At 41.5% G+C, this 14,732-nt stretch overlaps 1 protein-coding gene across 1 annotated transcript in view; it reads left to right on the forward strand.

Moving 5' to 3' along the window:
- The window catches only part of ttn.2 (titin, tandem duplicate 2), a 184,343-nt gene that overhangs the window by 128,608 nt on the left and 41,003 nt on the right, over positions 1–14,732 (forward strand). The window contains 26 exon segments of the mRNA XM_072684995.1: positions 28–336; positions 440–721; positions 1,309–1,608; positions 1,711–2,004; positions 2,098–5,052; positions 5,146–5,478; positions 5,578–5,862; positions 6,020–6,319; positions 6,413–6,715; positions 6,819–7,094; positions 7,192–7,491; positions 7,621–7,923; positions 8,010–8,309; positions 8,406–8,693; positions 9,198–9,500; positions 9,608–9,910; positions 9,994–10,299; positions 10,394–10,681; positions 10,774–11,064; positions 11,180–11,467; positions 11,592–12,179; positions 12,794–12,898; positions 12,998–13,195; positions 13,299–13,595; positions 13,696–14,283; positions 14,368–14,670. Of these exon segments, the coding sequence (XP_072541096.1) occupies positions 28–336; positions 440–721; positions 1,309–1,608; positions 1,711–2,004; positions 2,098–5,052; positions 5,146–5,478; positions 5,578–5,862; positions 6,020–6,319; positions 6,413–6,715; positions 6,819–7,094; positions 7,192–7,491; positions 7,621–7,923; positions 8,010–8,309; positions 8,406–8,693; positions 9,198–9,500; positions 9,608–9,910; positions 9,994–10,299; positions 10,394–10,681; positions 10,774–11,064; positions 11,180–11,467; positions 11,592–12,179; positions 12,794–12,898; positions 12,998–13,195; positions 13,299–13,595; positions 13,696–14,283; positions 14,368–14,670 (10,686 nt within the window).

Here is a 14,732-nt window from a genome sequence, read left to right on the forward strand (position 1 = left end):
TTTAAGTGTTTTTTTTTCTTCCCACAGTGATCCCAGGCCCACCAGAAAAGCTCAGGGGAATTGATAACACAAAGGACTCCGTCACTCTTTCTTGGCTACCACCAAAGGATTGTGGAAGAGGCAAAATATTTGGTTATCTCATTGAGTACCAGAAAGCTGGATCTGATGAATGGCTACAGGTCAATCAGACTCCTGACTCTTGCCAGGAAACTACTTTCAAAGTTGTCAATCTTGAAGATGGAGCACTCTATAGGTTCAGAGTTAAGGCTGTTAACGCAGCTGGTGAATCTGAGCCAGCAACTGTTCCAGAACCTATTAGGGCACAAGATAGATTTGGTAATTATAAGCAATTTAAATGATTTAAAATAAATCAGTTACTATTGTTGTGTAAATGTTACATTTCTAACATCATATCTATTTTTTCTTTCAACATATAAAGAGCCCCCAGAATTGCTCCTGGATTTGGGCATGCCTCGTGAGATTAAAGCCATGGCAGGAACCCATATTAGAATTGCTGCTGGAATCAAGGGTATGCCTTTCCCAAAGATCACATGGAAGAAAAACGATGCAGAGGTACCTCCAAGAGCAGAAATTGAGACCTCTACAATAAGAAGCAAGCTTGAGATGCGTTACTGTAACCGTGGAGACTGTGGAGACTACACCCTCACTGCTGAAAATCCAGCTGGATCCAAGACGGCAACATGCACTGTGCTTGTTCTAGGTAGGCTTTTCCTCAGTTTTTAATTAGGAGAATTAACTAAATGAACAAATGTTCTTTTATTTTTTTAACAAAGTTCATCGGTTTTTGTGGCAACACATTTATGGCCAGTTCTAAATGTAAATACAAAACGGTCACTGTTACCAAATCACTAAATAAATCACTGTCATTCAGAAAATGTGTTTCCAAAATGCTGAAAACATTTTTAATGGAAGTGTAAAAATAATAAAAAAAAAAGAGTAATTTTGGACAGACAGTAAAGGTCAATTGCCAGTTTCAGAAATATGAAAAAGTTTTCATGTGACTGCAATATAATGTAGTATCTACTGTAAAGAAAAAAAAAATAATATATGAATAAATTGCACCTTGTTAGAAATTTATTTATATATTATTATATTAGGTGTATAATACATTAGGTGTTCTGTAGGTGAAAACTACAGATTTCACTTTACCAATGTAAATATATGTATGTACCTATAATGAATAGATACTTTACTACTACATACAGCCAACAAATTTCAAAATAAATATTTTACCAGACTTCCTTCAGTTGTATTAAAACACAAATGAACCTTTTTGTGTTCTTCTAGACAAACCTGGGCCTATTCAGCACCTGAGGGTCTCTGATGTTAGAAGTGACTCAGCTCAGCTTTCCTGGAAGGATCCAGAAGATAACGGCGGTGCACGTATCACTAACTTTGTGGTAGAGAAGAAAGATACTGCTTCCACTCAATGGGTGCCCGTCTGTTCATCGTCTAAAAAGAGAAGCATGATGGCCAAGCACTTAATCGAAGGCACAGCATACATGTTCCGCGTCGCTGCTGAAAATCAGTTTGGCAGAAGTGAATATGTTGAGACAACCAAACCTGTTAAGGCGATGAACCCATTGTGTAAGTATGAACTTACTGAGGTGTTTTTCTTTTTACATTGTTTTATTATTTACGGTAAGTTATTATTAAAAAATTAATAAATAAATATGGATTGTCTTGCAGTCCCACCTGGTCCACCAAAGGACCTGCATCATGTAGATGTAGACAAAACAGAAGTGTGGCTCCAGTGGAATTGGCCTGATCGCACAGGAGGAAGTGACATCACTGGCTTTTTGGTTGAGTACCAAGAGGAGGGTGAGAAAGACTGGATTGTTTTCAAGACTGTGAGCATCCCTGAATGCCACGTGACTGGGCTAGAGGAGGGCAAAACCTACAGATTCCGGGTTAAAACAGAGAATGCAATTGGTCTCAGCCGACCAGACACCACTGTACCAGTTCTCTGCCAGGAAAAGCTTGGTAAATAAACACCCTTTCTTTCCATATTTGAATATGGTACATCTTTGGAATGGTACGTCTTTAAAACATATGCTGCTTTGCTTTTTTTTACAGTTGCACCAATTGTTGAAATTGATGTGAAACTGATTGAAGGAATCATTGTGAAGGCAGGAAGCACTATCAGACTACCTGCAATCATGAGGGGCATTCCAGTTCCCACTGCGAAGTGGGCCATTGATGGAGAAGAAATTAAAAGCGAAGGAAATATCAAGATCGACACAGACAATTTTTCCACTGTGCTCAACATCGCTGACTGCACTAGAAACCACACTGGAATCTATATTCTTACAGTATCTAATCCTGCAGGAAGTAAGACTGTTTCCTGTAATGTCACTGTGCTTGATGTCCCAGCTGCACCCATCGGCCCAGTTAACATCCTTGAGGTCACACCAGATTCCATGGTCATTGACTGGCGTCCTCCCAAAGATGATGGTGGAAGTCCTGTCATGAATTATATTGTTGAAAAGAGGGAGTCTAATAAGGAAACCTGGGGAGGTGTTAGCTCTGGCAGTACTGCCACCAGGCTTAAGATTTCTCGTCTGCAGAGTGGGGTTGAATATGTCATGAGAATCCGTGCAGAGAACAAGATGGGAATTGGTGCAGCTCTTGAAAGTGCACCCACTGTGGCAAAGCACCAGTTTGAGGCCCCTGGCCATCCAGGAAAACCTGTTGCATCTGATATTGCTGAGGATGCACTCACCCTTGGTTGGACAATGCCATTGTATGATGGTGGCAGTCCTATTAGTGGTTATATTATTGAGCGCAGGCATAAGGGAGGCAAATGGATCCGAGTGAACAAGACACCTTGTAAAGACCTCCGATTTAGAGTGCTTGGACTTTTCGAGGGTAATGAGTATGAATTTAGAGTATTTGCCGAGAACATTGCTGGCTTCAGTGGACCTTCACCTATCTCAGATCCAGCCAAACCTTGCAGACCAATTACAGTGCCCGGACCTCCAGTTAATCCCAAAGTGAAGGACTATAGCTGCACGTATGCAGATTTAGTCTGGATAAAACCATCAAGGGATGGAGGTAGTCCAATCTTGGGATACGTGGTGGAATGGCAGAAAGCTGGTGGTGAATGGGAGAAAGTAAACAAAGATGATTTGATTAAACAGTGTGCTTACAGAGTGAAGGGACTGACAGAGGGCACTGAATATAGGTTCCGTGTTAGAGCTGTCAACATGATTGGAGATGGCGAGACGAGAGAAATCCCAGAGTCAGTTATTGCTCAAGATATCCTCATTCCCCCAGAGATCGAGATGGATGTCACATGCCGTACAAATGTGACTGTCCGTGTAGGACATAATATTAATATTACCGGATACGTGAAAGCAAGACCTGATCCGGAGATTACTTGGACCAAAGGAGAGGCACTGTTAGAAAGAGATAAACGCACCACTCTGACAAATAATTTCCCTGTAGTGCACATGTGTATCAAGGAAGCAACCCGGTCGGATCACGGAAAGTACGTTCTTAAGGCCGTAAACGACAGCGGTGAAGCCTCAGCTACCATCACAGTAAATGTGCTCGATAGACCTGGACATTGCAGAAATCTTGCCTTGACATACGTGACCAAAAACGCTTGCATGGTGAACTGGGATGCTCCTGAGGACAATGGCGGCACTGAGATTACAAATTACATTGTTGAGTGTCGTGAGCCAAGCATCAGAGCATGGTCAATGATCTCTTCTGACTGCACCAACCGCAAGGTTAAGGCCAAACTCCTGGAGAACCATGAATATTTGTTCAGAGTATCTGCAGAGAATAAGTGCGGCCCTGGACCAGCAACAGAAACGAAGACACCTATCCTTGCGATCGATCCACTTCAGAAGCCTGGTGAACCAGAGAACTTCCATGTCGCCGATATTGGAAAGAACTACGTTTTCCTGAGGTGGCGAAGGCCAGATTATGATGGTGGCAGCCCTAACCTAGGTTACATTCTGGAGAGGAAAAGCAAGGATTCTGAAGAATGGGAAAGCTTACATGAAAATGTGCTCAAAGACACATTCTTCATGGTAGACAAATGTGTTGAAAACCATACCTACCAGTTCAGAGTACAGGCAACAAATGATGGTGGGGAAAGCAACTGGGTGAAGACATCTGACATTCTTGTCAAAGAAGAGCTTCAGAAACCAGTCCTTGACCTGAAATTTGCTGGTACTGTGGTGGTTAAAGCTGGAGAATCAGTCAGACTTGAGGCCGCACTCAGAGGAAAGCCACAACCTGAGGTCAAATGGGTGAAGGACAAATCTACAGGAGATAACCCAAGAATCAGCATTGACACTGGAGTAGATTACTCGAAGTTCCTCATGACCAAAGCCAAACGTTCGGACACTGGTAAATATGTAATCACTGCCACAAACTCAGCTGGGTCATTTACAGCATATGCCAATGTAAGTGTTCTCGACATACCAGGACCTGTCAGAGATGTCAAGGTTTCTGGCATTTCTAATGACAAATGCAGAGTTGTGTGGGATCCTCCAGAGGATGATGGTGGTTGTGAGGTTGATAGCTATATTTTAGAAAAATGTGAGACAAGAAGAATGGTTTGGTCCACATATTCTCCTTCAGTCGTAACTAGCTACTGCAATGTGACTCGCCTTGTGGAAGGAAACGAGTACATCTTCAGGGTTAGGGCAGAAAACAAAATGGGAACAGGTCCTCCAATGGAGAGCAAGCCCATTACTGCCAAGACACAGTTCAGCAGACCCGGTCCACCTGATCCACCAGAGGTAACCAAAATTGGCAAAGATGAGATGACTGTTATTTGGGCTCCTCCTGAGAATGATGGTGGAAAATCCATTACTGGTTACATTTTGGAAAGAAAGGAGAAGCGCGCTGTACGTTGGGTTGCAGTCACAAAGAGTCCAATCTCTGAGAGACGTATGAAAGTGACCAACTTGATCCCCAACCATGAATATCAATATCGTGTTAAGGCTGAGAATGCAGTTGGGTTGGGAGAACCGAGCAAACCCTCAAGACCTGTTGCGGCTAAAGATCCAATTGGTATGTATTTCTAACAGTTTATCAAGACCATCATTTCTACTGAGTTTGTTTTTGATCTAAGTGCTAAAATGGTTGCATTTATGCATATTTCAGAGCCACCTGGTCCTCCTGGAGGCCTGAAAGTTATTGATAGTACCAAAACATCAATTACACTTGGCTGGGCGAAGCCAGTGTATGACGGTGGTGCTCCAATCATAGGATATTTGGTTGAGATGAGGGACAAAATTGAAATGGAAGGTGAACAAGAGAGAGATCCAGAAGAAGGCTGGAAAAAATGTAATACCAGCCAACTTGTTCTCACTGAATTCACTATGCTTAACTTGGATGAGAGGAAGCAGTATGAATTCCGTGTCTCAGCACAAAATCAAGTTGGCATGGGCCGTCCTGCAAGACTTAAAGACGCTGTGTCACCCAAAGAGATTCACGGTAAGGCATTTTACTCCAAATTCCTAAAAGTATATTGTTAATATAATATATGTACACTATGTCTAAACCCATCTTCTTAAATGTATTTTTTCATTACAGAAATACCTGAGATTGATCTGGATGCCAGCTTGAGGAAGGGACTCAGTGTAAGAGCAGGATGTCCCATAAGGCTGTTTGCTACAATCAGAGGAAGACCAGCACCAAAAGTGACCTGGAAACGCATTGGAATAGACAACGTTGTCAGAAGAGGTCATGTTGATCAGATCGACACAATGACCTTCCTTGTGATCCCTGAGAGCACACGTGAGGACTCAGGAAAATACTCTCTGACGCTCTCAAACCCCTCAGGAGAGAAAGCCGTATTCGTTCGTGTTAAAGTCTTGGGTATGTTAAATAACAATTATCATTTAATACACTACAAGTCTCGAAGCAATTCAATATTTAGGAATACTGTGCTTGTTTTTTACCACCTCCATCATCTGAATATATGTGTGTTATTGAGTTGATGATAATGTACTAACAAACATGTAACACTGTATAGATACTCCTGGACCTGTTGGTGGACTGGAAGCAACAGATGTCACAAAGACCTCTTGCCAGCTTTCTTGGTTACCTCCAGAAAATGATGGTGGCAGTCCAATCCTGAACTACGTTGTTGAGAAGCGTGAGGTAGACAGGAAGACATGGACAAATTGCACCAGTGACATAAAGAAGCCAAGCTTCAAAATCACAAACCTGGCACCGGGAACTGAGTACTACTTCAGGGTCATAGCAGTTAACAAATATGGTATTGGGGTACCAAAGGACTCTCCGAAATCCTACTTGGCCACAGATCCCATGAGTAAGTGATTGTGTATCACATACTACACACAAAGATTATTGTTTATTATCAACTGAATATGAATTAAACTCTTCATTAATGTCCACCTTATAGGCGAACCAGATCCTCCCAAGAAGATGGATGTTTTGGAGATTTCAAAGAACAGTGCAACTCTTGGGTGGGTGAAGCCTCTGAGAGATGGCGGAGCTAAGATTAACGGTTACATTGTTGATTATCAGGAGGCTGGCCAACCTGAAGACAAATGGACAACTTACTCAGTTGTAAAAGACTTGAGCATTGTTGTTGTTGGTCTGAAAGAAAATACAAAGTATAGGTTCAGGGTTGCTGCCAGAAACTCTGTTGGATGCAGTCTGCCAAGAGAAGCTGAAGGAATCTTCGAAGTGAAGGAACAACTGAGTAAGTGTCCAAGAACTGAATGTGTAATAACTGTTTTCCATTTAAGAGTTTGACTTACAGTACATCTTAAAATTCACTCTCCTTTTTGTTACTCATTTTTTAGTGGCACCAAAGATCATAATGCCTGATGTGGTCACTGCAAGGGCAGGAACAAAATTTAAGGTTGAGGCACTTGTGTCTGGCAAGCCAATTCCAGTCACGACATGGAGGAAAGGAAGCGATGACTTGGTAACATCTGACCGTCTGTCTGTACAAAAGACATTATCCTCATCCACACTCATGATTAAGGATGTAACCAGGAAAGACAGTGGTTATTACAGTCTTTCTGCTGAAAACAACATCTCGAAGGTCAACCAAATCCTTAGAATCATTATAATGGGTAAGTCATTTGTAAAGATAATTAATAATGTTTTGCGTACAAAAAGTCCTCATGACCTGAGAATCATGACAAGTAAAATGTTCAATTCTTCCACCAGACATTCCGGGTCCTCCAGAAGGTCCTCTTGAAATTCTTGACGTGGACGTTGATGCCTGCACTCTTGCATGGAACTCCCCAACAGAGGATGGTGGTAGCAACATCACTAACTATGTTGTTGAGAAATGTGATGTAACCAGAGGTGACTGGGTCCCTGCTGTGTCTTCTTGCACTAAGACCAGTTGCCGTGTTGCAAAACTCACCCCTGGCCATGAGTACGGCTTCCGAGTGCGTGCTGAGAACCGCTTCGGAATTTCAGAGCCAATCTACTCTGAAAAAATGATTGCCAGACATCCATTTGGTAGGTCTGATTGAATAGCAATAGAATCTGCAGTATACATCTTTTAGGAATTAAAGGTTTAGTCAAATATTGATATTAAAAAGTATGTAACAATAAATTATTATTTTTTTTTTTTTTTGGTTATTACAGACCCACCCAGTGAACCAAGGAATTGCAGTGTCAACAAAATCAACAAGGAGTCTGTTGTTTTGTCCTGGGAGAGACCAGCAAATGATGGTGGTAGCCCTATTATAGGATACTCCATTGAGCGCAAAGAGAGAAACAGCCTTCTATGGGTCAAGGCAAATGAGACCCTTGTTCGTGCCACTGAATACACCTGCTCTGGCCTTATTGATGGTTTGGAATATACATTCAGGGTCTCTGCTGTGAACAAAGCAGGACAGGGCAAACCAAGCAAACCAACAGAGATCATTACAGCAAGGACCCCAGTTGGTATGTGTGATAAAGGGGATATTAATGTTGTTACTAAAATTCCTTGATCTATACAAATCTAAAATCTGTGTTCACTTTTTTATTAGATCCACCTGGAAAGCCTGAGGTCCTTGATGTAACAAGGAATTCTGTATCTCTTGTCTGGAACCGTCCAAAACATGATGGTGGTAGCAAACTCATTGGTTATTTTGTGGAGGCTTTGAAGCTTCCAGGTGAAAAATGGGTTCGTATCAACGCAAGTAGTCAGAATGTGCCAAAAGAGGAATACGTTGTGACTGGACTTGAAGAGGGAGCCCAATACAAGTTCAGAATCCTTGCAAAGACTGCAATTAATGTAAGCCCGCCATCAGAAGAGTCTGATGTCATCGCAGTGATTGCAGAGCATGGTAAGTCATGATCACCCCTACTTTTCAATTTCAAGCAATCACAATTAACATAATTAACATTACCAGTTAATTACATATTTTTGTGTCATATTTCAGTTCCACCAAGAGTTGAGATTAGTCTTGAAATGAAGAGTCTCATCACAGTCAAAGCTGGAACAAATGTCTGCCTTGATGCTGAGGTTTATGGCAAACCGCTACCAAAGGTGACATGGAAGAAGGAAGGTGTGCCACTGACTCTTGCTGAAGGCATGAAAATGTCACAGAAAAGACACCTCTTCCTCTTAGAGTTGTTCTCTGTGACAAGGAAGGAGTCTGGGGAATACACAATTGTTGCTGAGAATTCAAGTGGCACCAAGACTGCCAACATTAAGCTGAAAGTATTAGGTACGTTCTTATCATCAATATATTGATAGACAGTTCAATACTAGTAACCTGCATAGCACCCGTGGCCTCTGATGATAGTTCACTTCCCTATTCAAACGAGACATCTGTGTTCTACTGCCAGTATTGCCTTTCTGAATTAAAATCATCTATATAAGTGCTTACTAGAGAAAGCTATACTTACTTTAAAAGCTACATCAGAAGTCATGCATTTCCAATACAATGGAAGCCAGAGACATGCTTTGCTAACAATTTCAGTCAAGGAAAAATGTCTGAGCTGAGATAAGGCTTCTAGATGTAGGTATTTAATGTATGTATGTAATATAAGATTCCTTCCACCTTCAAGGTCATCAGTGGGCATTTGTCTTTAAACAAGAAAACGTATAGCAAATCTATAGTGTTAACCACAAATGTGTCCTAAAACATCAGTGGCTGCAAACCATAAATAGTCAAAAATGTGAGTAACTATAGTGTGAACCTCTATTGACGAACTTCTTGTATCCACAGACAAACCTGGACCCCCAGCATCAGTCAAGATAGGCCAAATATTTGCTGACCGGGTCAAACTGAGATGGGAGCCACCTCTTTCAGATGGTGGTTCTGAAATAACCAACTACATTATTGACAAACGTGAGACAAGCAGAGCTAACTGGGCTCAGGTTACTTCCAATCTTAGTGGACAACTCACAGACTGCTCAGTGGAGAAATTGATTGAGGGCCATGAATACGAGTTCCGCATCAGTGCTGAGAACAAATACGGTGTTGGTGACCCAATTGTCACAAACTCTGTGATTGCCAAGAATCCTTTCGGTAAGTCCATCAAATCCAATGAAAATGTATAGTTTACATATAGAACACATGTTTTTCAAGATGGAGAAGTAACCTATTTGTACTTGCAATGTCATTTCCAAATTCAGATGTCCCTGGACCATGTGAGCCACCAGTCATTACCAATGTCACCAAAGACCATATGACTGTAAGCTGGAAAGCCCCTGCTGATGATGGCAAGGCCCCGATCCTTGGATACATGGTTGAGAAGCGTGAAATTCAGGAACTCAATTGGTCCAAAATAAATAGAAGACCTGTCATTGATAGAACTATTAAAGCTGGAGGTCTCACTGAGGGTTCTGAGTATGAGTTCAGAGTTATTGCTCTCAACAAGGCTGGTCTTGGTAAACCAAGTGATGCAACTCAAGCTGCACTTGCAGTGGACCCATTGTGTAAGTAACGCCCCAATATGTAAGCCTATTTTATCCAGATCTGGACAGTTTTTAAATATGTTTCTCTTTTCTACACACTACAGATCCTCCCGGCCCACCTGCTTTCCCCAAAGTGGTTGACTCTACACATAGCTCAATCAGTTTAACCTGGACCAAGCCTGCCTATGATGGTGGCTGTGAAATCTTGGGCTACTTAGTTGAAGTAAAGAGAGCAGATTCAGAAGAATGGCTGAAGTGCAATATGCCAAAGAATCTTCAGGCAACAAAGTTCCTTGTCAGTGGTCTAATTGATAAAACTGAGTATCAGTTCCGTGTGACTGCTGTGAACAAGATTGGCTACAGTGAACCAAGTGAAGTTCCTGGAAAGCATCTGGCACAGGACATTTTGAGTATGTGGATCCTTCAGCTGAGTTTCTACATTTTAGCTTCCAGACTTTTTTCCATTTATCTAACTTGTTCTTTTTTTAATTTTCCATTGTTTAGTTGCTCCTGAGGCTGAACTTGATGCAGATCTAAGAAAAGCACTGGTACTGCGAGCTGGAGTCACAATGAGAATCTATGTGCCAATTAGAGGTCGTCCTGCACCAAAGGCGACATGGAGCAAGGTCAATGCCAACTTGAAGGAGAGGCAAGGTCTTACAATCAACACAACTGACTGGGATACATATGTATACTGTGAGGACATCAACAGATATGATGCTGGCAAATATGTACTAACCCTTGAAAACGGCAGTGGAACCAAGTCCTACACTATTGTCGTCAAGGTCTTAGGTAAATTTCTTTAATAATTACAGCTATAACTTGTATTTAACAGATATGGCGTTTCATATGTAGTAATTCTAACAAAATCCTAATTTTTGTAGACACCCCTGGACCACCACTCAATCTAATTGTGAAAGAGACATCTAAGAATCACGCATCTATTACTTGGGATGCTCCACTAATTGACGGTGGAAGTCCAGTGAAGAGCTATGTTGTTGAAAAACGTCTGGCTGAGCGAAAGGCATGGACATGTGTTGCTCCCGAGTGTCCCAAAACATCTTTCAGAATCCCAAATTTAGAAGCTGGAAAAGCCTACTGTTTTAGAGTCTCTGCTGAAAACGTGTATGGTATTGGTGAGGGCTGCGAGACAGCTGGACCAGTGAAAGCTTCAGGTGAGAATAGCTTGTTTTTGTGCCCAACGTGGCTTGACCTATAATCATGTCATGTGAGCTCATATTCATCCTGCACACACATTCACTAAAAAATCAAATCATGACCCATTTGCAGAGCAACCGGGACCAGTTACAGACTTCAAGCCTGCACTCGTCACCAAGGATTCCTGCACTCTTACTTGGAAGAAACCTATCAGTGATGGTGGAAGTCATATTGTCGCCTATGCTCTAGAGATCAGTGAAGGCGAAGACAAATGGAAGCAGCTCATGAAGTCCAAGCAAATGCAATACACTGTAAAGGACCTACAGGAAGGAAAAGAATACTCATTTAGAGTCAAAGCTTTTAATGAGTCTTCTGAAGGCCCCCCAGCTGAAATCACTGTGGTGGCTAAGGATCAAATCGGTATGTCTATAATATCCGTCTTCAGTATTACTTCATAATTACTTCAACACTGACCAGTTACACTATCCTATACAATAATATTGGTATTCAGATTTATTTTGCTCATTTTATATGTCTCTTACAGTTCTGCCAGATTGTGATCTTAAGGGCTTGCCAGACTCTTGTTACGTGGCAAAGGAGGGAAGCACTGTTCGCCTCGTAATCCCCATTAGTGGCATTCCTGTGCCAGCAGTCACATGGAAAAAGAGTGGTGTTGCTTTAGGAGACAGTGGAAGAATCTCTGTTGAATCCACAGCAACAAACACCACTTTGCTGATCCGCGACTGTCAAAGAGGTGATGCTGAGAAATACTACATCACTTTGAAAAACACTGCAGGAACCAAGGAATCTGCCATTGACATCAAGGTGGTTGGAAAGCCTGGAATTTGCACCGGGCCCTTCAAGTTTGATGAAATCACAGCTGATGGAATTACTTTGGAGTGGGGCCCACCCACGGATGACGGTGGATCAGAAATTTCCAACTACATCTTAGAGAAGAGGCATTCTACCAGTAATAAGTGGGTCACGGTTGCTTCCGCCATTCAAAAGAACATCATGAGGGTCACAAGGCTTCATGATGGAACAGAATACCTGTTCAGAGTGTGTGCTGAAAACAAGTACGGTGTTGGAGAGTTCCTCAGATCTGATCCAGTGGTGGCCAAACATCCATTCAGTAAGTGTTCCTACTAATCACAGTTTATTTATATTATTATGAAGATGTACATATCCTAGTCTATTCCCAGTCACTACCATTTAGCTCCACCCCTTTTATAATCACAGCTCTCAGGAGTGTTTGAGCTCTGAGTGTTTTTTATAATAGGAACAATGTGGGGCAGCCAATCAGAACAGGACTTTTCCATCTTATATCAGCCCTAAAGGTGCAGTTACAGAAACAGCTTGAATAATTCTTAGGGACAAAGAGCTTAGAAACTGGTTGTGGAAAGAATTACATAAAAGGCACATAAAAAATATCTGACAAATGTTATAAGTGGACTTTAAGGACTTTTTTAGGATATAGGCCCTTATACGGTTGAGTTTTCCATCAGGGAGATTCATTTTCAAGTATTTACAGAACAACGTTTCAAATCTGTTAAAATAGTCTAAATATAAAATTCCTCCAAACAGCAAACTGTTGCTTTGCTTGCAACTGTAAGAACTGCATATATAGATCATCTGATACCTATAATCAGTTCATACAGAAAAGATATAAAAGTAATTCTAGTTAAAAGATAAAAAAACACACAAAATGCCTGCCTCTTATCTGTGACTGTTGTCTTCTTCCAAAAGACGCACCAGAGGCACCAGCTCCACCACAGATCTTGAGTATTCGTCATGAGTCTGCTATTGTGTCATGGTCTGATCCAAGGGATACCGGAGGCTCTCCTATTACAGGTAAATGTTCCCTACTTAAAAAAAAATTCTATTATGTTTCTTATACAATTTTAAATCTGTGAAACTGTGTAAATTAATCAATTTTCATCTTGAATTCAGGATATCATGTGGAATTCAAAGACAGGAACAGTTTATTATGGAAGAGAGCCACCAAGACACCTCTGAGAGTGAAGGAGTGCAGAGTAACTGGCTTAGTTGAAGGTCTTGAATATGAATTCAGAGTTCTGGCTATAAACATTGCTGGACTTGGTAAACCAAGCAAACCTACTGAAGCAGTTGTTGCACTTGATCCAATTGGTAAGTCATTGTTCTGAACTATTGTTTTGAATATAAGCTTTCATATAAAGCCAAATAATCATATAAAAATGCATAATTTACATTTTACTATTATTCCTTTCAGATCCTCCTGGCAAACCTGATGTGATCAATGTCACAAGGAACACCGTAACACTCATTTGGACAGCACCTAAATATGATGGAGGCCACAAGTTAACTGGCTATATTGTTGAGAAACTGGAACATCCAGGAAAGGTCTGGATGAAGGCTAACCATGTCAATATCCAGAGCTGTGCCTTCACAGTAACAGATTTAGTAGAAGGTTGCACCTACAAGTTCAGAATTAGGGCTAAGAATGCAGCGGGTGCCATCAGCGCTCCTTCGGAGCAAACTGACAGTCTTGTCTGCAAAGATGAATATGGTACGTTTTACAGTGTTTTACAGTGTACTCTGTGTGCAAGTATCTCTAATTCATCAACTGTCAAAATCAGACTTTAATCATTACCTCTTCTTTTGTACAGAGCCACCATCTATTACAATTGATCCTGAAATGAAGGATGGTGTCACTGTCAAGGCTGGAGATACTATTGTGGTTTCTGCTTCAAGCATTCTTGGCAAACCCCCACCTACAGCTGTGTGGTCTAAGGGAGGAAGAGATTTCAAGCCTTCAGATATTGTCCAGATTACAAGCACTCCCACATCATCAACTCTGTCCATCAAATATGCCAGCAGAAAGAACACTGGAGAATACACCATTACTGCAAGTAATCCATTTGGAATTAAGGAAGAAAAGGTGAAAGTGAAAATCCTTGACGTACCCGGTCCTCCAGGTCCAATTGAAGCCAGCAGTGTCTCTGCTGAAAAGTGCACGCTGACATGGCTGCCACCAGAAGAAGATGGAGGCAGTACTATAAAATCATATGTTCTTGAAAAAAGAGAAACTAGCCGCCTCCTTTGGACAAAGCTTGCTGAAAACGTAATGGACTGCCGTTATGTGGCCAGCAAGTTAATTAAGGGCAATGAATACATCTTCCGCGTGTCAGCCGTGAATCAGTACGGTACCGGTGACGCAACCCAGTCTGGTCCAGTCAAAATGGTTGACAGCTTTGGTAAGTTCATGTTTGTGTGTAGGTGTGTTTATTGTACTGTTCTAATATGATGTGTTATTACAAATGTCTTTTCGTTCATAACAGGACCACCTGGGCCACCATCCAAACCCGAAATTGATAATATCAGCAGAAATTCTGTAACAATTTCATGGAAGAGGCCAGTTATAGATGGAGGAAGTGACATTAGAGGATACAGTGTTGAGAGAAAGGAGAGGAGAGGTATGAGATGGGTTAGAGCTTCAAAGAAGACCATCTCTGATCTACGTTGCAAAGTATCGGGACTCTCTGAAGGAGTCGAGTACGAGTTCCGTGTAACGGCAGAGAACAAAGCTGGCTTTGGAGAACCTAGTGAGCCATCACAGCCAGTGCTAACAAAGGATATTGCATGTAAGTACATAAAATTGTTCTTATTACATTTTGTGTTTTCAAATAATTTGCATATTGTATAC

Source organism: Salminus brasiliensis, chromosome 8, assembly GCF_030463535.1.
Source record: "Salminus brasiliensis chromosome 8, fSalBra1.hap2, whole genome shotgun sequence".
In the NCBI taxonomy this organism is placed as follows: domain Eukaryota; kingdom Metazoa; phylum Chordata; class Actinopteri; order Characiformes; family Bryconidae; genus Salminus; species Salminus brasiliensis.